The following is a 24,214-nucleotide window of genomic DNA, read 5'->3' on the forward strand; positions in this document are numbered from 1 at the left end:
ATAAGAGTACAATATAAATAAGGCTAGTTATGGAAATATATTTCTTGAGTGAATAAACATTATCTGCAGGAAAATAAGGAAGGCAAATTCGAAAATCTGCAAATCAAGTAGTATGTATGGAAAAGATATTATGCAGAATCTGCTGCCAGACATGTGACAATGTTTATGACAAAGTCTTTGACATGATACACAACATGTTACTCAAGCTTTGTCTATAATAAAATCAGCCAACCACACTGTAGTCCTAAATAAAATTAGTCAATCACACTATAGTGACACGACTTGCATCTTTCTTAAGTACAATGGTTGAATTCTTGGCCAAATTCTAAAAATAAAAACAAGTTTTTAAAAGCTACTTTTTTTAGTTTTCAAATTTTGACTTGGTTTCTTAAACTGGTAAAAAGTTAGATAACAAAAGAAGAAATTTGGAGGTAGAAGTAATGTTTATAGACTTAATTTTCAAAAACAAAAATACAAAATCAAATGGTTACCAAACAAGGTCTAAATTATATAAAATATAACAAACTTTTGGGTTGGTTTATTCTTAAATTTTAAATTTGCTTTAATTAGAATGAAGATAGATAAGTGATATGCGATAGCGAAAATAGTGGTGTATGTAATTGGTTTCAAATATGCTTCTAGATTGTACGCTAGCTAGATTTCAATTATGCTCTTATTATTTCAAAAGTTTCATTTTATCCTTTGTTTTTTTTTTTTTCTCCCTTGTTTTTTAGCCTATCCCTTTGTTTCATAACAACACTTTTATTAATTTTGATTGCTTCATTTAAATGTGACTGAACTCTTTGTTAATTGATTTTTTATTGCTTACCGTATGTTCCAGAATGTTAATAAAATTGCTGTTTTGAAATGATTTGAATGATTAAAAGTTCATTGAATTTTGAATTCCTCGAGCGTATAGTCAAAACATATCCAAAGCTTTGAAGTATTTAAAACCTACCACTTATGTCATGCAAATCGCTATTTCATATGTTATTAGAGTGATTCAATGTAATGCAAGACTACTATCTCCCATTTATATCATGTGGTGAACATAATATATATATATTTTTGCGTAAATGTCAATACATATCGATTAAAATCATGAACTAATACCTATATCGATTTCAATTTTGAACTTTCATAATTGTATTAATTTACACTCTCCTTCATATTTTGTTCGACCAATATCATGTGAAACTTATAATTTCTTTTAGTACAACAATTGCGGAGATGGGAAATTGAAACTCCAACTTCCAAGGAGGAAGACCATGGCAATTACCGTCGAACTAAACTCATTTTTTGTTCCTAATTTTCATAAGTCCGTCAATTTAGACCTTTCATTACAGTTACTTTTGAAAATCATATGTGTACTAATTAATTCCCAAACTTGTGTTGACTTCTTGAGATGTCAATTTAATAAAATCTATAGACGATTTTTAGAAAAAAAAAATTGTCTAAGAATTCTAAATTGATTCATTTATAAGTTTAATTGATACAATGAAAAGTTTGACACAATATTTTTATAAACGAAACGTAATGGAAGGTATGAATTGATACAGTAACAAAAGTTCAAATTTTAAATGGATACAAATTATTAGTTTATGATTTAAATTGATATCACCTTAAAGTTTAGAAGTATAAATGAATATTTTTCCATGCCTTGAAGTCATTTTGCCATCAAGGCATGACTCACATACAGGTAAAAAATTTTCTTCTAACTCGCTTAGAAGTCTATTCTTAACCAGTCTCTCAATTCTATTCATATTTATGTGTCATAATCTTAGGTATCAAAGATGGACATTTTCTTTAGGAGAAAATTTTTGTCTTTTATTTTGAGTTACCACAATTTTAAATAGTTCAGTATTTAGGAGAGCTTTAGTTGCTAATGGTCTTAACAATATAGATTAACCTCCAGATTAGCATAACAAATATTAATACTATTTTTGTAAATAAATACTTTATTTACATTAAAAGATAAAGTATAATTTTGTTCAAGTAGACATTAACAGAAATTAAGTTCCTCTTTAAATCAGGTACATATACATTTTCTAACATGTAAAGTAAGCCGGAGTGGTGCCTGAAATGAAGAACAAATGTGGTTAGTGGTGCCTGAATCTATTATCCAAGCCGAATCATCATTCTCCACTAAATAAGTTTCTAATACAAGTAAATTATATTTATCTTGTTTGGCTTTCTTCTTTTTTGCCATGTATTTGGGATAATTCATTTTCTAATGTCCATCCTAGTTGCAATGGAAATATATTCCATTTGCATCCTTAGCCTTCTTGCCCTTTTGGGCAGCAGCTGGTGGATTAGCCTTCCCCTTTCTACCTTTTTTCTTCTTTCACTTTTTAGTGTCGTAAGAGGAAGGTACAGACTTAGTTCCAGAGGTCGAACTTCTGTAGAACTTTTTAAAGAACGAGGCAACAATTACCTCACCCTTAAAGTCAAGGGTTGAAAAGTCCGTAGCTTGTTGAGCAAGGTGGTCAGGTTGTAGTCAATCTTGTTCATAACAACATTGCTACGGAACTGTATGAAACTTTCAGGTAAACTTTTTAGAATGAAGCTAATCTGTTGGTTTTCTAGAGAGGGAGAGAATTTTGAGAGAGAAAAATTTCTCTAGGAGAATTACGTTGGGAGATATAAAAAAAAAAAAAAAATCACACAGACTGTCTGTGTTCTCTAGTGAAGAAGAAGATGAATTCGTAAAAAACCAACTCCTAGATTTTTCCACTGAGTGATTGAGAGAGAATTAAGGGGGAGGGAGTTACAACCCCCTCCTTAATTAAAATTAAAATTTAATAAATTATTTAATATATGTATACATATATATATGATAATTATTTTACCATATAGTATATATTAAACTAAATGTTATATCAAATATTACACATAACCTATAATCCTTATATTGTATCAAATATAATATAATTTATAGTTTGAATTCTCTCAATCAATCGTGGTATTTAATATAAATCACGTTTATATTAAATTTAATTATATGAATCCAATCCATAGAATTAGTATTTGGAATCATATTCAAATATTTAATTCCTCTCAAAATAAACTTTATATTATAATGTATTAATTATATTATATTAATTACATCATATATAGTTAATTCCCTCAATTAATTTGAACAATTCAAATTAATCTAAAATTAATTCTCAATAATCCCAGTTGAGCCACAGAGAGGACCTTATGGACCTGTAGATTGAAGCTCCAATGGTACTTGAATAATTAATTAAACTTTTTTAATTAAATTACTAACATCCATTAACTGTCAGTCGCTACTAAAAACCGATAGTTGCACTCTTTTCACTACAGATATATTCATGTATTCATTGAATATAACTAGTCAACAGTGCGGTGACACTTCACAAATGTACCAAAATTATCGTTTTGACCCTGTAGTTACATCTAACTTCTTAAGTACCATTAATCCCTCTAATGAACAATAAGTCATAGTCCAACTATGACCAAACCCCTCTCTGGCCAAGGAAGAGGGTGTGGCACCACATTATTCAAGCCCTGGAATCAACCCTTAAGGAAACAATTTATCTACTTACCCCGGTATTAGGAAAGGACTGAATTTCGTTTTGTATAGCTGTGTTCCCAGCTCTCCAAACATATGAATCACTAAAAAAAATCAAAGGACTGTAGCATAGGCAGGAGTTCACAACTCACTCAGGATTTAGGTCCTGTCACCTATAGTCATCCTGATGAAATATAAGTCTCTATTATTGATGACTTTATATAATGAGACTATTCATTTCGTGGTCTGATCTTATACAAACCCTTTTGTATAGAACACTCCCGTTCACATGTCTCTACATGAATGATTAGGATCAGGTCATTTGTAGAACTTTACAACAATTGTAACATCTACAAAGCGGGTTGTATTCGTAGTGCCACCAAAATAAGATACGCGACTTTATCCATCTACTACAGACCATTTAGATTATCACTTAAACATGATCTACCTGTATATCTCTACATCAAAAGATAACCTTGGATGTTAGTTTATTGGTTTTGTGGGTTAATGCTACTAAATGTTGAATAAAATAGCTCAGATTTTATTAAATAAATAAATTGTTTATATAATACAATTACAAACTACAGAACCCACGAGATTTAGGACATCAACCCCAATATGTTGTTCATAAATGTCTCCCTTAACTTTTAATACGCCTCAACGCCTATCATGCGTTCACTTAGGTAGACTTAACTGCCCATATACTATCCATTTTAGGCCTTCATTGGCCTCTAAGGCACTTGACGCATACCTCATGTTATACTTAGACAATTTCCACCCTTAGGCTCTTAAGCCTACAGTCACTCATGCATTCCTCACTTCTATATTTCTGATTCCCTTCTAAGTGTTAGCTCTCTTATCTCGTCCAAGACATAACTTCTAGCACTTAGACAAATTCCTACTTCCCTTTCAATCTGCGTCACTCCTACCTTCATCTGACTTAGCTTCCCCAATATTTTGTCAGTGTTGGCTGCTCTTTACTACCGAAGAGCACCCCATTTCAATACTTAGCAAGTTTTTTTTCATCCCTATCTCACATGCATACTCATTATAACTTTCGTATTATTTTCACTACTACAAACGTTATAACTACTTGCTTACAAGAATTAGAACACATACTAGGGTGATTAAGTACGTAATTAAGGGGACCTAAACATGATTAACTAGTAAAATAGGTTTAGGGGTTTACAGTGTTCTTACTCGTTGCTCACTATTCTACTATGCAAGTTCTTCATTCATTGAAGTGCAACAATTTGAAGTAAATCACAATCTTAGAGGGAGCCTTAGACTCAGCTTTGGAGAAGAAATTCTCCATCTTACGGAGATCCTAAGATTAATTAGTGATGGAGTTCGCTGACTAAGAGGAAGATATCTCAGTAAGAGGAGTCTCACACATTGTCGAAGACCAAAGTGTTTAACACTAATATTATCGAACTTAAGAGGAGCCTAAGTACACTTGAGAGAGAGTCTCACATCTAGGGGGAGTCTAGATGGTTAGTGAGTTGAGTTTTACTTGAGTCACTATAGTAATCGTGTATTACAAATAAGTACTATGTTGTAAACTGTTTTACTCTTTGATATTAATTTACTTGCTACTAGTATTTTTTGTTGTTAGAGTACTTGTGAGTGCTTTCTATTTAACATCCGTATTTCAAGTGGGGAGTCGTCCTATCGTTTTTTCACTATTCACCATCATTTGAAAATCTCACAAATTAGTAGCCAAAGACAGTCCAAAACCTTAATTTAAAACACACACATATTACATACTACATGAAGTGGATTCTGCTGCTACCTCCTCCTCCAGCAAGGAGGCCAAGGCTTCCGACAATTGGCCGAAAAATTGTTGTTTAAGATTGTCATCATGGTTTTGGCGAGGTGTGGCCATGTATTGAAATTGTTATTACGAATCTCATAGTCATCACCGTTGATGAGAAAGATGAAGTCGATATCGTTGGGAGATTGAAAAATATGCCCCAGGCGATGGGAACATAAACAAAAAACAAAATCTAGAGGTTTACTGAAAAAAGAAAAAAAAAATCTAGAGATAAAGAGAGAGATATAAAGATAAAGGATAAATTAAACTAAAAAAATCTTTTAATTAATTAAAAGATACAATCTTTAAGTTTTTAAATATAAATCAAATCTTAGTCAAATTTAGTTGTAAATATCGTATCAAAACTACCTAAAATTCGTGTAACAACATACATCCTTCACATTTGTAAGGATAAATATGGAAGAGTTTTATGAATGGTGGATCCCTTCTCAAATACACTGACTATATTTCAATAAATTCAAAAAATTGTCATTTTTCAAACCACACTCATGTTTTGGCCATTTACAACCATTTTTCTAATCCATATTACATTCCCTTCCACCGATTTCAACCCAACATTGTTTATCCGCTTCATAATCTCATTTCAACCCTTGTTTTAATATTTTATCGTAATCCTGATTCTCAATAATCTTAATTAGATTTCAACCTCCTAAACAGGTACTCATGAAACTTTAGAAAGTCCATATTTTAATAAATTATATCATAAACCTTAAAGAGGTATTTATATAATGTACCAATCTCTTTATATGAGATAATTCTAATCTAAATCCCAAAGGAAAACAAGCACATGCAGCTAAGTTTCATCATCGAGAGGTGGGATTCTATATCCAATTTATACTATGTGGTTACTAAGAAATAGAACATAAAACATATATATATTTGGACAAATATTGATTTATACTCCTAAGTTTTAAGGATAGTATAAAAAATCAATGAAAATCATGAACTAATAATTATATCAATTTAAACTTTAAACTTTCGTAATTGTATTAATGTATATCCTCATTCAAATTTTGTTCAATTAATATCTTGTAAAACTTATAATTTTTTTCTCTATAACAATTATAGAGATGGAGATCCAAACTCCAACTTTTAAGGAGGTAGACTGTGTCAATTACTTAAGCTCACTTTTGGCTTGAAACTTATAATTTAAGTCAATTAAGTTCCTAATTTTTCAAAAGTCAATTAATTTATACCTCTCATTACAATTACTTTTAAAAATCATATATACATCAATTCTCAAACATGTGTTTGACATTTTGAAAAATCAATTTAATAAAATTGATGATTAAAGTAAATCTAAAAGAAATTCTATCTAGAAATTTTAAATTGATTCGTTTATAAAAATTTAAGAGTTTAATAGATAGAATTATAAGTTTAACACACAATTTTTCAAACACAATTTTTCAAACCGTAATTAAAGCGGTAAATTGAAACATTAATGAAAGTTGATGGTTTAAAAAGGTAAAAATTGATATCACCCCTAAACTTTTAGAAGTAATCGATAAATTCAATCTCTTAATGGCAAAATTCAAAGTTGGAACTTCAAAACGACGCGTTCTAAAAGGAGAGAAAAAAACTCCTTAAAATACGAGACACACTCGAATAAAGAAAGCAAAAGACAAGAAAAAAAAGCCAAAAGCTTGATTGATGATTGATACGAGTGCTTTACAAACACTTTCCCATTATAATAACAACAATAATCATCTCAGAAATCACAAAACCAAAACTAAAAACCAAACAAATCTAAGCCCTACGCCTTCTCAAATTGAACATTTTGTTTCAGATCATGAACACCCGCCGCCATGCCCACACCTTCATTCTGATGCTTCTCCCATCCCCCTGTATCAGCTTTCGAATGCATCCAATAATACAAAATTGAACCCACCATCGACAGCACCGTCATGGCGGCGGCGCCGGCAAACACCCCCTTCCGGAGAGTCGTACACGACAATTCTTCAACCCCAAATGCCGCCCTGTACTTTGTGTGGTAAGCATTTCTCGCCGATCCGGCCAACAGTGCGATCTCTGCTCCCACGAAGCTGATCCTATAACAACAGAGTCATATGATTAAAACTAATTTCGCCATCAAGTTTGGATTTTTCTTTGATGGGGTTGGTGGGTTTTGTGTCGTTTTCAAAACCCATATAAATAAATTAACCAATTTTCAAACAACATACCAAGAAAAGACAAAGAAGAAAATGGCGACAGTGGTGGTTTTTCCACTAATTAAACCTTTCCCACAGCAGAAACATCTAGTAACGCCGTTAACCACCGCTTGGCTTATCAGAAGTAAACCGAACGCCGACAGTCCGTACACCGTCGATGCGTCGGTGCCGTACAAACAATAGGTCTTTTCATCGTACTCATCTGGTACAACCTTAGCCTTCACAAAAAGAAAACAAAAAACAGAGTACAAAGAAATATAAAAGCTTTTCAATTACAGAGATCAATGAAAAGGGTTAGTGAATCAGTGAGCTCAGAAACTTACGGTGCTGCGGCGGCGCTCGGCGCCGACGGCGAGGACGAAGGCTATGAGATGAAGAGAGGTGATGGTGGCCAAAACAATAGCTGAGAGTGCCATTATTGGCCCTTTTGTTGAAGGAGGAAGAAGAAAAAGAATTGGGAAGGCTTCAGAATTTGAAATTTAATTTGATTTCTGATGAAATTTGGGGATTTTGGTATTGAAGAATGTGGCGGAGCTGGGGCTTTTGCTTTTCTTGGGATGGCTGCCGAGGTCTTGATTCAGTGGCCCCTCTGACTGTTGAGTTTTGATTCTCTGCATTATCTTTTTTACTGTGTTCCATTATCATCACCAATAAGTTTGGTTTAAAATTTGAGCTTCATACGTGGCAATATTTCATTGGGTGACTTTTCTTAGTTATGGTGTTTACTCTATTACATGAGTTTTGCTTTTTTGCTTCGTTTATTTAGAAGTGGGACCGCTTTTTGGACTATTGAAGTCCCTGTTTTCCGGTTATCTCACCGGCTATAGGAGGTTATCCTCCATGCTTGGTTTATTAATTAAAAGAATATTTGGATATAAGATATGGTCTATGGATGGTAAATAAGAAATGCTTTTGAGGCCAACGTGAGCTTCTCCGACATTTAATCTCTCTCCACAAGTTGAATAGACTATGTTAAAATACTATAGAACCACCTCTATATATATATATATATTTTTTAATTTTAAAAGGTCTATTTTTACTCCTTTATTATTAAAAATTAAGAAAAAATATTTTTTCAGTCTCTAGATTTTGGATCTAGTTTATGTTTAATCTCTAGATTTCAAAATATCACACATTTAGTTCTTAAGTTTTGAATTTGGTTTTAATTTAATCCTTAGGTTTTAAAATGCTATAATTTTACCCTTGACATTTGAATTTTGCTTCAATTTGGTTCCTATGTCTCGGGGTTTACACTTTTAACCTCAATTTTTTACTACATACTTATTTTCTGTCTTCTGGAGTTAATTTATGTTTGTAAATTAAAAAAGAGTAAAAGAATTACAATTAATTAAGTTTTACTATTTTTATCATTTTTAAATTAAATTTAAAATTACTTCTAATTATTTTTAATTAATTTATAGAAAATGACGTCAATAATTGAAAGTAAGTATTTAATGAAAAATTGACGTTGAAAATGTAAAATCTCAAATGGACCAAATTGAAATAACATTCAAATTTCAAGGGTAAAATTATAATATTTTGAAACTTATGGACTAAATTGAAACAAAACTCAAAACTTAAAAACTAAATGTATAACATTTTAAAACCTAAAGATCAAATAGAAACTAGAACTATAACATAGAGACCAAAAAAGTATTATTCCCTAAAAACTAAAAGTAACTATTTTAGTATCAACTTATACATTTCTAACGGGAATTTTATTAGGACTCTTAACGGTTCGGTTTCGTAACAAAATTGAATCGAATTGAACTAACCCTTCAGTAAAAGTCGAATTGTTGGTTTGATTTGGTTCATTTTTATCAATTAGTTCAATGTAATTGATTTTAGTGTTCCTCTCCCAAATTTATGGATGCATTTTAAAAAAATATAGTGAACGAATCGTTGTGTTAAAATTTAATTTCAATTGAAAAAATAGATTAAAAAAAATGAAAAATTAAAATGATCCAATTTAAAAGCATAGAGACCAAAATTGATATTTTAAAAACATAAACACTATAATAAAAAAAATTCGAAAATATAGAGAGATTTAATTTCCATCCCACCGTTGTTTTGCATTAAAAAAATAATAAAATAAAATAAATTGTATTTTACGATTAATTAGGGTTAAAGACAGCAATTATTATGAGTCCGAGGCTTTTAAATGAATTTTGAAGGGGTAATCAGTAACGCTGTGTCAACTTGTAGTCATTTAAATCTTATTCTATTAATTAATTTGATTTTCTTTTTCTTTTTCATGCATTATTGGTTTCGAGAATCCCTTTTGTTTTATACCCTTTTATTCTTACATTGATGTTTCTTGTTTATTATCTTTCTACGAGAGGGAAATATTCTCTTCTTTTTCCTCAGAAAGTGAAAGATGTGAAAAATACCAAATGCTTAAAGGGATGCCAAGGTTAATAATGATAAGAAAAATATTCAGATGTAATACTTACCTTTTTTACATTTTTTTAAAAATATTTTAATTTATTTTTTATATGTGATGAGAGTAGAATACATAAAAATGCATCTTCAAATTCACTTGCTCTAATCAAACACTCCAAACAAGTTATACATAATTATAAGGGATATTTTAAATTATAAAAAAAGTATTTACTTTTTATAGCAAAAAAAGTTGAAAAAAAAAAAAATACAAACAAAATTTCAAGAGTATAAACACTCTTGAAACATCCAGCTTGTTAAGGTACTCAGCACTTCCTTTTTCCCTAGAATTATTAAGGAAAAATTTATTGCTTACCATATAAAAACACTTGAGAGTTACGTTAAACTCCTAAAATATCATAATAAATTATTTAATGATGTGCCACATATTAAAAAAATTTCTGATTGTGAAGGTGTGTAAGGTTAGTCGCATAACACGTGGCCAACCAAGAGAGCAATATGGACAGTCACATTATTTTACTCATTACTTTTCAATAGTTATAGGAATGTGTGTGTGTGTGTGTGTGTATAATGTCTTTGGTTTATTTTTCTCCTCTCCTCTCCGGTAATCTCAAATATTATTCTCTAAACAAATGACCACCATTGACATACTCACATGTCAGGATATTATTTAGAGAGTTGGTAAAAGAAAAAGGAAAAATAGATTGAAACCACCGCTAATCCTATACAAATTTGGAGGAATTAGTAGGAAGCTAAGGATTTTAAATGCCCTAATTTCAACTCTGAATTTGTACCAACTCACTAAATATTATAATAACACCATGTGAGCTTATAATAATCCAATTTTAACATTCATATACGAGAAGAGTACTGAGAGAAGTTAAAATATCAATAATATAATTGAAACTTTTGACTCAACAAGGACTAAATGGAAAAAAAAAAAAAAAAACTACACATTAATACTATAACACCGAAACTTTTTTTCCAATTCAACTGCAATATCAATCACTCAATCAACATTTAGCATCATAATTCATAGACATCGTAAACAGTTAATTAGAATTAGAAAAACTTGCCTAGATTGGTAGAATCAGAAACTTTGTAATGAGTCTTCTGGCTTTGGCTGCGTAAAGCAGAAAGTAAGTCTGGGGTTCCAAAGACTTACGATTTCGACAGATGAGAATAGAACACGAAGTCATCAAGCATCAATCGGAGTCACGATACCTGACATTGACAAAAACGAGCAGTAGAAAACCCAAGGAAAAGACTCATATCTTCAAGTACATGTTTAACTAAGAAGGGTATGCACATGCCTTCAAAATTTCACCATTTCTATTGAAATGGAAGAAGAAGAAAACCAACCAGGCACGGAAATAAGCCCAAGACCAGGGCGTATTTTACGCTTTCCATAAACATTTCTAATCGTTATAACCAGTTTATGGTCAAGGATACTCCTGCAATACAGATCAATACCTGATGCATCCGAGATCCTGAATAAAACCTATTAAAATCCCCTTAAACAACATTACATTCTAACAAAATTAGGACCATCAGTCAGAGAGATCAAAGAAGGCCTCATTTCTCAATGATGGCACTTCTGGGGATAAATAAAGAGAGGCGAAAGCAAACAAGAAAACCTGCTTATTAATACATATTGAACCAACATCTACCTTGCCAAACCAGCGTGCCTTACAGCAATGTTTTCTAACGTTTTACGCCTTCACTTTTTTTCGGTCTTTGTTACTACGTCAGGCATGTGCTCATCGACCGTCTAAAGCCTCCAAATTTTGTGACCTATCCCATGCTTAACCTTCCTCCAGTCTTCCACCTTAGCGAAAGCAAATGAGTGAACCACCCCACCTTCACCAAGCATACAGCAAATCCACCAAATTTCGGGATTCTTTTGCAGGGCCACAACATGCGAACTTTAGTTTTCTAGTAGGTAAGAGTATTGTATCAGTAAGGTGTTGCATCTCGGCGGCTGAAGAACAGGAAATCTGGGTGATTGACATGGAGATCTCTTAACCACTTATCAGCTGCTCGTGAGAGGTCATTTGCCAATTGATGCTCAACTCCACCATTTCGCACCCACAATGACGACCCGTTAAACTTGTATGAAGCAAGTCCAAAAATTCTTAAAGAAACCTTTTCGGCACCATCTGTCTTACAGCGATATGCTACAAAAGGTATTGGTGGGCTTTGAGAATCTAAAAAATATAAAGAAAATGATTATGCTATTCTCAGATATATCAAGATGCCATGAAATATTCACACGATACTATAAACAAAATATATATATATATATATATTCTCAAGGACACAATAGAATAAGAAAATTAACTCAAATTGAAATAGTAAAAATTATAATAATAAGACAAAAGCATGCACGAACAATGGACTTGCATGTCAAACTGGCAAGAAATTCAATTACCTCTGATTGGTGTGTGTAGAGAATGGTATGTGAGAAAGCAAGCATCAAGATCCTTCAATGTTTGCCCAGTTGGTATCCTGTAAATTGGGTACCTAAAACGTTTTGGGTTGGAAGCCAATTAGTCCATGGATATTACAGTGCTTTCATAAAAAATGTGAAGATGCTGATACCATGCCACAGATATCCAACTATACGGTAGGAGGTCACAGCTTCTCATTGTTTTCAACTGTGGGAAGCAAGAAGCAAGGTCCGATATCTGTATGTCAAAAATAACAGAGAAAAATGTGAAGCTGAAAACCTAAATATGGTCTCACAACCAGAAAACCACTTGCCTTGTCAGCCAAAGGTTCACGTGAATATGGTAGGTCTCTTTCAAGATACTCAAATACAAGGCAACCTTGAGAATTGCAAGATTCAGCCTCATCACTGGAGCAGTCCTCATGAAGTCCCAACTGCTGGTCCCTCAAAGACAATCTATCCATTCTAAGAGGATCTGTGATCGTCGGATCATTATGGTGGGGTGGTTCTCTACTGTGTTTTATTCTTCTCTTTGTTTCAGAATCACTACTACCATCACTACTTGAATCTCTGTAGTCGCTGTCACTTTCCTCACCCCATCGCCTTTCAAACAACCAAAGCATATGCATCAGTATCACAAAAAGTGTAAGAGAACAAAACAAATGGCAAATTTCACAATGAAATTCATAAAACTCAGGGACAATATCCTGCCCCAGCAAGCACATAAATTTTTCTTTCTTCATGATGTCAAGCAACAATCAAAAGCATAAGAATATGATGAACCAAAAAGATGAAATGGCCCCATCTACGAGCAATAGCAGTTAAATTCTAAAAGATTTATCCAAATGAGTGTGTTTCCCTTGACCTCTATTTTCCTGAATGACCTTTCACACCATATTAGTAAACACAATATGGCGTTCAGATTCTCAATCTCTAAAAAGCTCTTGATACTACCATTAATCAAAATGAGATATTAACTACGCAATCATATTTGGTTTGAAGTTGAAAAAGTTATGCAACAGAGAAGGGAGGAACTTTTGTCTAGATACGAGGACTATCTGGGTAAAGCTAAAATGACTCCTCGGTAGAAGAGAAGCATTCTCTGCGAACCATGAGCACAATGGTCCATAGGATAAAGCTACAAAATATAGGGATAAAATAGAAGTAGAACATCAAATCATTTGATATGAAAAAACTATCCTTCATAAAGTTTCAAAAAAAAAAAAAATCAGACCAAAAAAGAAAAAAACTGGAAACTCCCAGGTTAAGAAGTCTCGTGTCAGATATGCACCAATGAAGAATAACATATCAAGCTTATATATTAAAAGAGGTAGAAGACAATCGATTCCAGCATATTGAATACCTTGGCATTGTAGACGATTCCATGGCGTACAATTGTATGCCAGACAAGTAAGGAACATAATACTGAACCACACCATCAGTGTTATTCAATAAAAGAGGCACTCCTGCCCCATAAGCACTCCACTCTTTGAAAGCTTCCCACAAATCCCCAAGCACAAAGTAAGGCTGCGTCTCCAAATCGCACGTCCTCCAACCTCTCAACGCACTCTGCAAGAAAACAACACACAAACTTTCTCAAAATCAAGAAGTGAAATTCCAACTAAAAAGTAAAAGAAATCTGCTCAAACCTTCGAGAGAAACTGAGCAGACAAAGAAGGAGTAACCGACTGCAAGAACCGCTCGAGATTACTTAATGGTGAAACAACAGGCTGTAGATTAGAAAAAGGAACTGGTTTAGTAGCTTCATCAGAGACTAAACGATCCCCAGGGCGTGTCGAAACATCCTTATCCGCATAGGATGGAGTAGTAGCAGAAGCGTCTTGTTGAGGTGTACATAGCCTATCATTTTGACGACTGAGAAGGCCCTTCCTCGCTCTGGATGAATCGTAAAATCGGTCCTCCCCTTTGCCGCGACCAAACCGTACACCTGCTCCTAACATTTCGACAGCCTACCAACAAGAAGTGACGAAGAACACCACTAACCTCTGGAAGTTGCAGTAAGAATCCGTATTCAAAGTCAACGAGGAGGAACTGGCAGTTGAAGAAAATAAGGAGCGATGTGATTATCGGAAATCCAAACAGCAGAAACAACAATTCGTGAGATCTGCTTAGGAAAACAGATCGCCGATGAAGAAATTTCAGAAAGGAAAAGAGAATGGAAGCGATCGGAGAATCAGTAGCGATGAATAAACGGAGAATCGAAAGGAAGGGGAAAAGAAGAACACAGTGAATCGAATGGGAAGAGGCGGGTTTTCAGAAAGGGTGAGAAATGAAGAATGGCAAACAGATCCAAACGGTTCCACGAAAAAACGACTTGAATTAAGAGACCTCTTTTTTTCACTTTCTTTTTATGGTCAAGAAAATCAATATCTCCTTTTTTTCGTTCCAAAAAGTTATTTTCTTTTTTTTAAAAAAAAAAAAAAAAAAAAAAAAAACTGTCACTTACTAACGTGCTGCTTTGGATTTTCCATAATTTTTAACATATTCAATTATAAAATTACTCTCTGACTATGTAAAAGCTAAAAAAAATCAGATCCTAAATTTGTAATTAGAAATTTGATTTCCAATTTTAAAATATAAGGGACAATAACTAAAAAGGGAAATAATGTAAAAGGAGAGAGGAAAAGACGAAAAGAGACAAACTATTATAATTTTATAGAATGTAATTTTTTAATATTTAGAAGTAGCGGGTGAAGTGAAGTCCCGCCACACGAAAATTCCAAAAACAAGTTGAAAAAAATTCAGGTTTTGGACTACGTTGGTAATTTTTAAGTTTTGTTTAGGGGCAAAAAGTGTGAAATTGGAAACGTATAGGGACAAAAGAGAAAATAAATCCGAGGCGCAGATGTGGTTAGGTGAGGATGGAGGAGGGATTATTTACGGGGCATCTCGGAATCGCAACTAGAATGTGGTCTGTGGACCCCTTTGGATTGACAGCTCTGAGCCACGTGTATGGTCCAAACACGAGCAATCAAGTATATATCATTTATTTATTTCTTTATTTAGGATTCCTATATAGTCTATCAATTGGATTTTTTAAAATGTTATATTTATTGAAACAAATTAGACATATTAGACCATTTTAAAAATTTTAAGATAGATATACACAAATTAATTCAAAGACTTAAATTTGTAGTTTAACCCATGGATAAAGACTCAAAAGACGGAAAGGAGGATGAAAAATAGTCTCATTAGGGAACAACATTTACATCTTGTACAAGTAATGATGGAAAAATAAGAATAATGAGCTTTTATTAATTTGTTTGAAATTGTGTATTAAATTTTAATATTTATATAAGCTCTGACATCCACATAAGGATTACATCAACATTTTTATTATTTTGTAAAAAAAAAAATCACAAAACATCAAAGAATTAACCAAGTATATATATATATATATTGCATAAAATGTTTATTTGTCAATTTAGATATTTTTTATTTCTATAAAATTAAAAAATCAATTAATATCGATATTTTAAACCTCTTGATTGAGACCAATAAAAGGAAATAAAATAAACAACAAACGTCTACGTACCGTAACGTACCATATGCCTGCTATAGGATCGAATTTGGTGTTATTGAGTTTAGGATACTTGAGACTCGATTTATTTGTGAGTGAGATTTAGTTCATTACTTTAATAATATACGTATTAAATGATATTAATTCATTAAGTTGTATCGAGTTCAATATGGGAGAAAATATTAGAAAGAGAAAAGGTTCATTTAAAACATGGGTTCCCAATGTTCCTTATCCAAAGAAAAAAAGAAGCGTGAATATCAGTCCAAAGTACAAAATTATAAAGTTAAATTAGAAATTTAAGTGTTTAATTTAAAAAAAAATTTATTAAAAAAAAATCAGAGTGTTTGACAACCACTCAAAATAACTATTTCAACATATTTTAATTTTTTTTTTTATCAGAAGTGTTTAAATAGAATTGACTTAAAAAAAAACAATTTTTTCTCAAGTGAATTCAAATGGGTCCTTATTGCAGAAACTTCATGAATTATGTCTATTTGGCTTGAACTTTCAAACTCGTAAGTTGATTCTTTGGAATTTGAAAATTTAAGAATTTATTAAAAAAATTTGAAAGTTCATCGTCAAATGGATAGAAACCTCACCATTCATAAACTAAATTTATAATTTAAATAAACAATAAAAAGGAAAAACATGTTCCATCTTTTTGTATACCAAATAATTAAGAAGTGAGTTGATGTTATTAAAAAAGGAAAAAAAAAGGTATACAGAATAGAAAAGAGTTAATTTAGTTTTCAAAATACATATATAGCTATAAAACTACAAAAACAAATGCTTTGTTTGGGGGTGAGAGGAGTAAAAGTGAAACCATATTTTAAGTCTTGAGAAAGAGAAATAAATGTCACCAAAAAATTGAAATGAAACAATGGAAGATAGAGAGAGTCTCATCTAATAATAAATCCCATTATCTTTTAAAGAAAAATTCTGAAAAGATGAGCAATTTCCCTTTTACCACCAGTAACAAAAAGGCAAAAAGACCAAAAAACATGAAACTTTACCTAAAAATAAATAAATAAAAGGTAGCAACTGAATATTTATTTTTAGAAAAAAATGGAAATAAATTACATCAAGAGGCTGCAAACTACAGAAGTGTGCTCCATATTTGAACAGTCAGACAATTATTGTGGACAACAACATAGGAAAGAAACAACTAGGAAATGATTCTTCTTCACATGTATGTTTATTATTATCACTATATTATATCGTAAATTTAATTAATTGAAAATTTCAGCAGCCAAAATCCAGTTGAAAAATGTAGCAGTTGGAATAGTATTATAACATTATTTTATTATTATTATTATTATTTTGAGAAAGAAAAATAATATGATATGATTTGACCGTTGAAAAATGTGGCAGCCAAAAAGTTTACAAGTTTCCTCAAAGAATAATGGTTTTATGGAAATTATGATTATGTCAAATTTTATTTCAATTTGGAATCCAAAACATATTCTTAAATATGTAAATACATAAGCCATATCATCAAAGGTCCGATGGATAACCATTAAAAAAAAAACCATACATATCTAATATCATCATTGCTTTTATTGCCAACTAAGAAGTATAAATATGGATACGAGACACAAATACGACACGACACGGACACGGACAAGATGATACATCATATTTTTAAAACCTAGGATACGACACAACAAGGACATGATTATTAAAATATATATTTTAAAAAATATATATCATTTTATACCAAAAGAAAGTTCAAAGGTAATTAAGTTGATGCATTCATATGTTTAATATGTTTAAGAAATTTAGTTTGATGTATTTCACACTCAAAATTTATTATTATTGTCATATATGTGTCTTTTTAATCTACTTAACAAGTGTTCTATGCATGTCTAATATATTTGTTGTACTAACAAGTGTCCGATACGTGTCAAATAAGTATTGGAGCGTCCAACTGTCTGATACGTGTCGGACATAGAAACACTAACCAAGCTAAAGTGTGCTCTTTATGGCAAGAAAGAAAGTGATAATCAAAGTTAAAGTTTGGGAGTAAGATTTTGAAAAACATAAATATATTGTTTCTCAAGAATGAAAATGGAAAACCAAAGTATGGTTATCAATCAAAACCAAAATTATACAAACTTATGTTTGTAATGAACACTATCTCCTCACTACCACTATAAAGGAATACCCCTAAAACTTTTAATCATTGCAATAATACCCTCGACCTTTTATAAATGTTTCAAAACTATCTTGAGTAAGTTTCTTAGAACGTTTTATGAAAATTGGGACCTAAAAGGTATAGTAATGATCTGGAATGGAAACTAGAGCCCGAGAACACCATCACACCGTTTCAAGTCACCATCACACCGTTTCAAGTCACCATTACACTAGTTTTTCATTATCAGTTTCAATCAAAATTCTAACAGATTAATACTCTAATGATAGTTTTAAAACATTTATAAAATATCAAGGGCATTACTACATCTTACTTTTGAAAGAATATGAGTAGTTTTGAAACATAGGGTAAAGTTAATGGTAACCAAAAATAAACATACCTGTTACCCTCTTTTCCAACAAGTTCATTCCAAGAACATTCAAATGGACAGCCAGTACTCTGCTATTTCATCAGTAAGCAAACATCATCCTGAGCATTGCCATATATATACTGACAAAATAAGAGCATATACAAAAGAGAAGTACTAATCCTACGCAGTTCGTTCTAAACGCTACTCTTGAAGCTTGAACAATTTACATGTAAGGCATGTACATTCTCTATCGCATGACATAATCAAAAACTTCAGTTTCTTTCATTACCAACCATCTCAAGCACTTAAACCCAAAATCATGATAAGTTTCATCATAATTTTATCGATATCGAGTTGACTGTCTAGCAACGTTCTTGCTATACCACCATAGAGGTGCAGTGAACCAGATGGGCGCCCAATTGTCACGGTTACCACGGAAACAAAATTTTCCACTGTTGTCTCTGTCGATGTGAAAGGTTCCCCAATCTTTTCTCGAGGAGTTGTCAAGTCCAAAAAGAGAAGACAATCCTTTCAAATGATTCGAATCCCATTCATTCCACCAAGGAGCGATATCATCATTGGAGAAATAGATACGGTTACTGATGCCGATCCCAAGTTCAGTTGAAGAAAGAGATCTAGAACAACATTTACCTAAAAACAGAATCCGATCATCCAGACACTCAACCTTTTCCCACGACATCTGAGAAAGATCAAGTGAATATATCTCAAAATTGATTGTTTCAAGTACGGCGTCTGGTCTCTCACTGAAGTACCTACAGACCAGCAAAACATCCCCTGAGGACTCCACGAGATACTTCAACACATGTTGACTGTTTATTTCCAGGCCTCTAACTTTATGGAACTGTGCTTTGATCTCAGAAATAGATGTAACACATTCATCTTCTCTAATATTTGAGATGATACTTGTTGCTTCGATTTGGAATATGTTACCGTCATTGCAGAGAAGAAAAAGACTTCCATTACAGAAGACAGCATCTTCAAAAGGCGTACCTTCGAGTTTATACTTGTGCCATGCTTCTATCCCTTGAACCCAAAAGGCAATTTCACAATTCTGACTATGAATGGCTGCATAAACTGTGTTTTCCTCAGTGGGAGACCCTGAAAGGACCATCTTGTGATAGAAGTTCCAAAGCCTTGGCAGGTTGATCTTCCTTATAGAGAAAGGGTTCAACAAACTAACTTCAAGAGAATAACAACCAAGATCCTTCACCATTATTAGCCAGTCCTGAAACGATCCCCAAACATAAGCTCCATATGCCTCAAGAAGCTCTATTTCCCAAATTCGATTGTCTAGAATGTTGGCAGAAGTTCTCATCTCTCTATCTTTTTGACCTGACATCAAAAGCCATGGAAATCCACCCCTTTTCCAATTTGGAAGTTCAGCAAGGATATTGCTCCACAGCTTACAAACATTATCGACTGATACGCAATCCGCAAGAGATAACTGCTCAAAGATCGAGACAAGAATATCACGCGGGAGCCCAGCCCAATCCATAATAGAAATTCCCCGTCCATCCTTTAACTTTCGCTTTTTCCTCTGCCTTTGATTCCTCCTTTTACTCTTCAACATTTTCCAACATTAAGACTCCAAGTCTATATCTATAAGAACATGAACCGTTTTATAAAACTTTCAAGAAAATAATAGGAAAATAACTAACGAATGCCACATGTTGGAACAAAGTTGAGGAGAAAGCTCAAACGATTAGTTTGACATCAAAACAACATTGAAGAATGGAAAATGCAACTTCAAGAGTTGAATATGCTTGCGTCACTAAAATTCAATACACGGGTTCCTTACAAATGAGCAGAAGGTAAATGAATAGGTTTTAAAACCAAAATGTTGTTGTTTAACGGCAATCAATAACACTATGTGCCCCTTGATTTCACCAAGATGTAAATAGCAAATGGCACAAACAATTAGTAAAATGAATATGCATAAAAAGAAACTCCCACATAGAACGAAACATGAAATAGAGCAAATGAATCGCCTCGCAAGACCCATTACTTGAAATTGTCAAATACAAAAAGACCCAAGTAGAATGGCACAGAGTGAAGAGAAACCACAAACCTAAGGATTTGGGGGCGAACGAAGTGGGAAGTTGCCAGTTGACTCGCGAGAAGAAAATATGAGGGGTGACCCTTGAATCAGAATCCACTCTAAGAAATCGACGATCGCTAAGGGCAAGATTTTTGCATAAACAGAACTTGGAGGCGGAATAGCCGCAACTCGGCCCCCACTGAACTCGATTCTTGTCTCCCACAGTGTCCCGGTCTTTTTTGACGCCAATGACTTCCTCTTCTTACCAAACCCACCAAAACTAAAAACTCTTCATTCAAATTTTCCAAGGCTAACGACTTCGTATCGCTCATAAACTAAAAAATTCTTTAGAATCCATCATTTCGGCTTGCAAACGATCTAATGTCGCCGACAAATCAAATCTGATCGGTAAATCTATCAATATGTGCCTGAAAATGTCTTACACTATCGGTAATGGGACTTTGTGGGTCATTATGGGTTTAGAAATACACTGATATGGTTTTTTTTGTTTTTTTTTTAGTTTTCGATGTGTTCTGTGGTTGAAGACGAGTAGAAAGAGCTTGTGAGCGAGATAAGTGAGAGTGAAATCGGTAGAGCGACATCGGAGAGAGCGAATGTGAGCGAGATAAGTGAACCTATGGTTTTTTTTTTTGTTTGTTTTTATGGTTTTCGATTTGTTATATGGTTGAAGATGAGTAAAAAGAGAGAATTTGAGTGAGATAAGTGAGAGCGACACTGGAGAGAGTGAATCCAGCGAGATTTAAACAAAATGTTGTTTTACAATTTTTTTTTCTGAAGGAGTAAACTGATTGAATCTTTATTTCATGAAGAGTGATTTAAGATGGCAACACGTTTCAAAATACCCGAAGCCGATCGATTTCCCGGTCAAGTGATGAGCTTGGCCCACATTGCTAATGCAAACAAGATTGTGAAAGATAAGCTTACGCCAAGGCAGTTGGACATGTTCAATAGAACAGTTTTTAAGCGATTTGTAGACGTTGACATGATGTTTAATAGCCCAATTATCCATCACATGTTGCTGAGAGAAGTGAAGAGGACGAGATCAGACTCAATGTCATTCTCTGTTTGTGGAAAGGTTGTCACTTTTTCGAATGATGACTTTTTGTTGATGACTGGTTTGTGGCAATCCCCAACATGAGTTGATCAGAACCAACAATCCTCGTATGAACTTGCTATCAAGTATTTTGGTAATCGAGTGATGAAGGACACCTTACATCTCCGTCAACTTGAAGAAAAATACAAGGACTTGGAGTTTGAAAATGATGATGATGCTGTGAAGATCACAATAGTTTACTATACTGAGATTGCAATGATAGGGAAAAACAAACAAAAAAATGCAGTGGACCTTAAACGTTTTAAGGACGTTCAAAACTTAGAGTACTACAACAGTCTTGATTGAGGTACCATTATTTGGGAGAGAACATTGGATGCCCTAAAGACTGCATTGAATGATAAGAACAGTCTATACAAGATGAGAGTCAAAGGAAATAAAAATTATGTTGTGAAGTACTATTTACGTGGGTTTCCACAAGCGTTCCAGGTAAATTTGCTTAACATAATAATCGTGTTGTTTGATTTAACATTACTATTGTTCTTAATATATTTTAAATTTTATTTAGGTATGGACGTACGAGATCCTAGCTTCATCGATAGCTGGGAACATTGCGGAGCAAGGTGGCTTTGCCCCGCATTTTATGATGATCATGCTCCCACTCAATGTCCTTCAAAGTACTCGAGAGAGAGATATTCGATGTACGTTTACTCTATGCATAATATGTTTATCTGGTTGTTAAATTGACATAACTAGTTTACTGGATTGTTAATGCAGATAAATGTTAAAGAGGGTACTGTCATGTCAGATGTTAAGAGGGAGTCTTGAGATACCCCAGTGGACGACCGACCTATATTTGAGGTGCGGATGATGATAGTTCTGAAAGTGGAAATAGGTCGACTAGTGATGGGGGTATTCCTGAAAGTGAAAGTGACAGTGATGATCATCGTGGAGATGACAATGATGAAGTTGTCAGGGTGGAGGGAGGGGATGAACCTGAGTATTCTGAGCACGAGGATGCTGAATATGGAAGGGTGGAAGGAAGGACATACACACCTAGTGATGATATGTTCCATGATGTGATGGGGAATGTACACGATGAGGACGAGTTGAACTAACTTGATGTCTATCTTACGGACTCCCGTAGAGAGCGACCTGTGGATGAGGAGTGTCTTGAGTGTACTGCCTGCCATAGGGAGGGAGCCAATCCCGAAGAGTCTATTTATTCGTACCTGCGGACCATTGACAACTTACTATTGAGGTTGGATGGCCGTATATCGGGTTTAGATAGTCGTGTATCTAGTATGGAGGAAAACATGACGGACATGAAAGGGCAATTGTCGGCCATCCTGTCACTGTTGCAGTCTATGTGCAAGGTTTGCATTTACTATCATTTTATGTCTTTATGTGTTTAGTTTTTACGTATTCGTGAACTCGTCATTTTACTTTACTAATTGAAGGGTTCCACAGTGAATGAGGAGACGACCAGGTCACCCATCCCATATCCGGATCCTGATGCCAATAATGCGACTGCCTCTGACACTCTCATCCCTCATCTACAACCCGATACCACCACTTCACCTACTCCCACCTCCCTCTACAGCCTGATACCACCACAACATCACCAATTGATGTCGAACCTGTAGAGGTTGACGTCCCACAAACAAAGCCCGACATGTTTGCCTTACTCACCATGCCACATATAGAGGCTGATATGTCTGGCATCCCAGAGGCCGACACTTATGGGATTGTTACGATCACAGAAGGAGTTACACTAGTGAGTAATTTATGGATCAGTAATCTTTGTTTATATTTTTATATTTCTTGATGAGTAACATTTTGTTATCTGTTTATGTAGGAATCTCGAATAATTAGTCGTAAAAGAAAACCTGTTGATAAATATACACCTCCAACTCAAGTAAAGAAGAAAAGTGTGGTTAAGCATCCTTTCCCAAGTGTAGCTACGTCACTATCCAGAGCGTCATATATAACGTAGCACATGATGTTCCACACAATATCTTTACAGAAATAATGGGCTAGATCTCGGACGATAATACAGACAACGAGGTTCGAGAGAACTTCTTTAAACCACTCGCTAAGCAAATCTTCAAGGAATTGATTACCCCGAATTTGTTGGTCAAGTTCGATGTAAGTTTCCTAGTTTTGACTTCTTTACATGTTGGCTATCTTGTACTTTTACTAAAACAGTAATTTTTCGTGCAGACCATAAATACTTTATTTTATTTTATGAAAGAAAAATTCTATACCTGACCCGACATGTGCATGCACAAGTTCACCATCTTGCCAATTGGTGTAACGGTAAATTTTGATATTTCATTTCTTAACTTCTCATTATATTCATTACTTAACTTCTCATTTTATTTGACAGAGTCACCTTAATGCTCGTAGCGGGGTATTTAAACGAATAAAGAATAAGACACTTCTGGAGGTTGCCCTAGCATGGGAGGATTAAGACACGTATAAGGACTACGTCACTAGTAAATTTGTTGTCAAATGGGCAGATGTGGATTTCGTTTATATGGCGATGAATATCAATGACCACTGGATGGTCCTTGCAATGCTCTGGATATGTAGAATATATAATCCTTCTTTGAAGTTTTGTGCCACAAATCGGACGATTTGAGAGTGAGAAGA

At 33.6% G+C, this 24,214-nt stretch overlaps 3 protein-coding genes across 3 annotated transcripts; all 3 read right to left on the bottom strand.

Annotated features, from left to right (window-relative positions):
* Positions 1 to 6,993: 6,993 nt before the first annotated feature.
* Positions 6,994 to 8,133, bottom strand: LOC120081728. The gene is made up of 3 exons (XM_039036827.1): positions 7,861 to 8,133; positions 7,550 to 7,755; positions 6,994 to 7,417 (listed from the first exon to the last, which is right to left on the bottom strand). Exons 1-3 carry the CDS (start codon positions 7,951 to 7,953, stop codon positions 7,123 to 7,125), a joined length of 594 nt encoding a protein of 197 aa, XP_038892755.1. The 5' UTR covers positions 7,954 to 8,133; the 3' UTR covers positions 6,994 to 7,122.
* A 2,880-nt stretch (positions 8,134 to 11,013) lies between these two features.
* LOC120081811 lies at positions 11,014 to 14,730 on the bottom strand. The gene is made up of 6 exons (XM_039036981.1): positions 14,036 to 14,730; positions 13,750 to 13,955; positions 12,701 to 12,989; positions 12,539 to 12,624; positions 12,369 to 12,460; positions 11,014 to 12,144 (listed from the first exon to the last, which is right to left on the bottom strand). Exons 1-6 carry the CDS (start codon positions 14,345 to 14,347, stop codon positions 11,894 to 11,896), a joined length of 1,236 nt encoding a protein of 411 aa, XP_038892909.1. The 5' UTR covers positions 14,348 to 14,730; the 3' UTR covers positions 11,014 to 11,893.
* Positions 14,731 to 18,523: 3,793 nt separating this feature from the next.
* LOC120080880 (putative F-box protein At5g55150) lies at positions 18,524 to 20,740 on the bottom strand. The gene is made up of 2 exons (XM_039035546.1): positions 20,518 to 20,740; positions 18,524 to 20,048 (listed from the first exon to the last, which is right to left on the bottom strand). Exon 2 carries the CDS (start codon positions 20,017 to 20,019, stop codon positions 18,769 to 18,771), a length of 1,251 nt encoding a protein of 416 aa, XP_038891474.1. The 5' UTR covers positions 20,020 to 20,048; positions 20,518 to 20,740; the 3' UTR covers positions 18,524 to 18,768.
* Between the last annotated feature and the right edge of the window lie 3,474 nt (positions 20,741 to 24,214).

Source organism: Benincasa hispida, chromosome 7 (assembly GCF_009727055.1).
Source record: "Benincasa hispida cultivar B227 chromosome 7, ASM972705v1, whole genome shotgun sequence".
Lineage (NCBI taxonomy): Eukaryota > Viridiplantae > Streptophyta > Magnoliopsida > Cucurbitales > Cucurbitaceae > Benincasa > Benincasa hispida.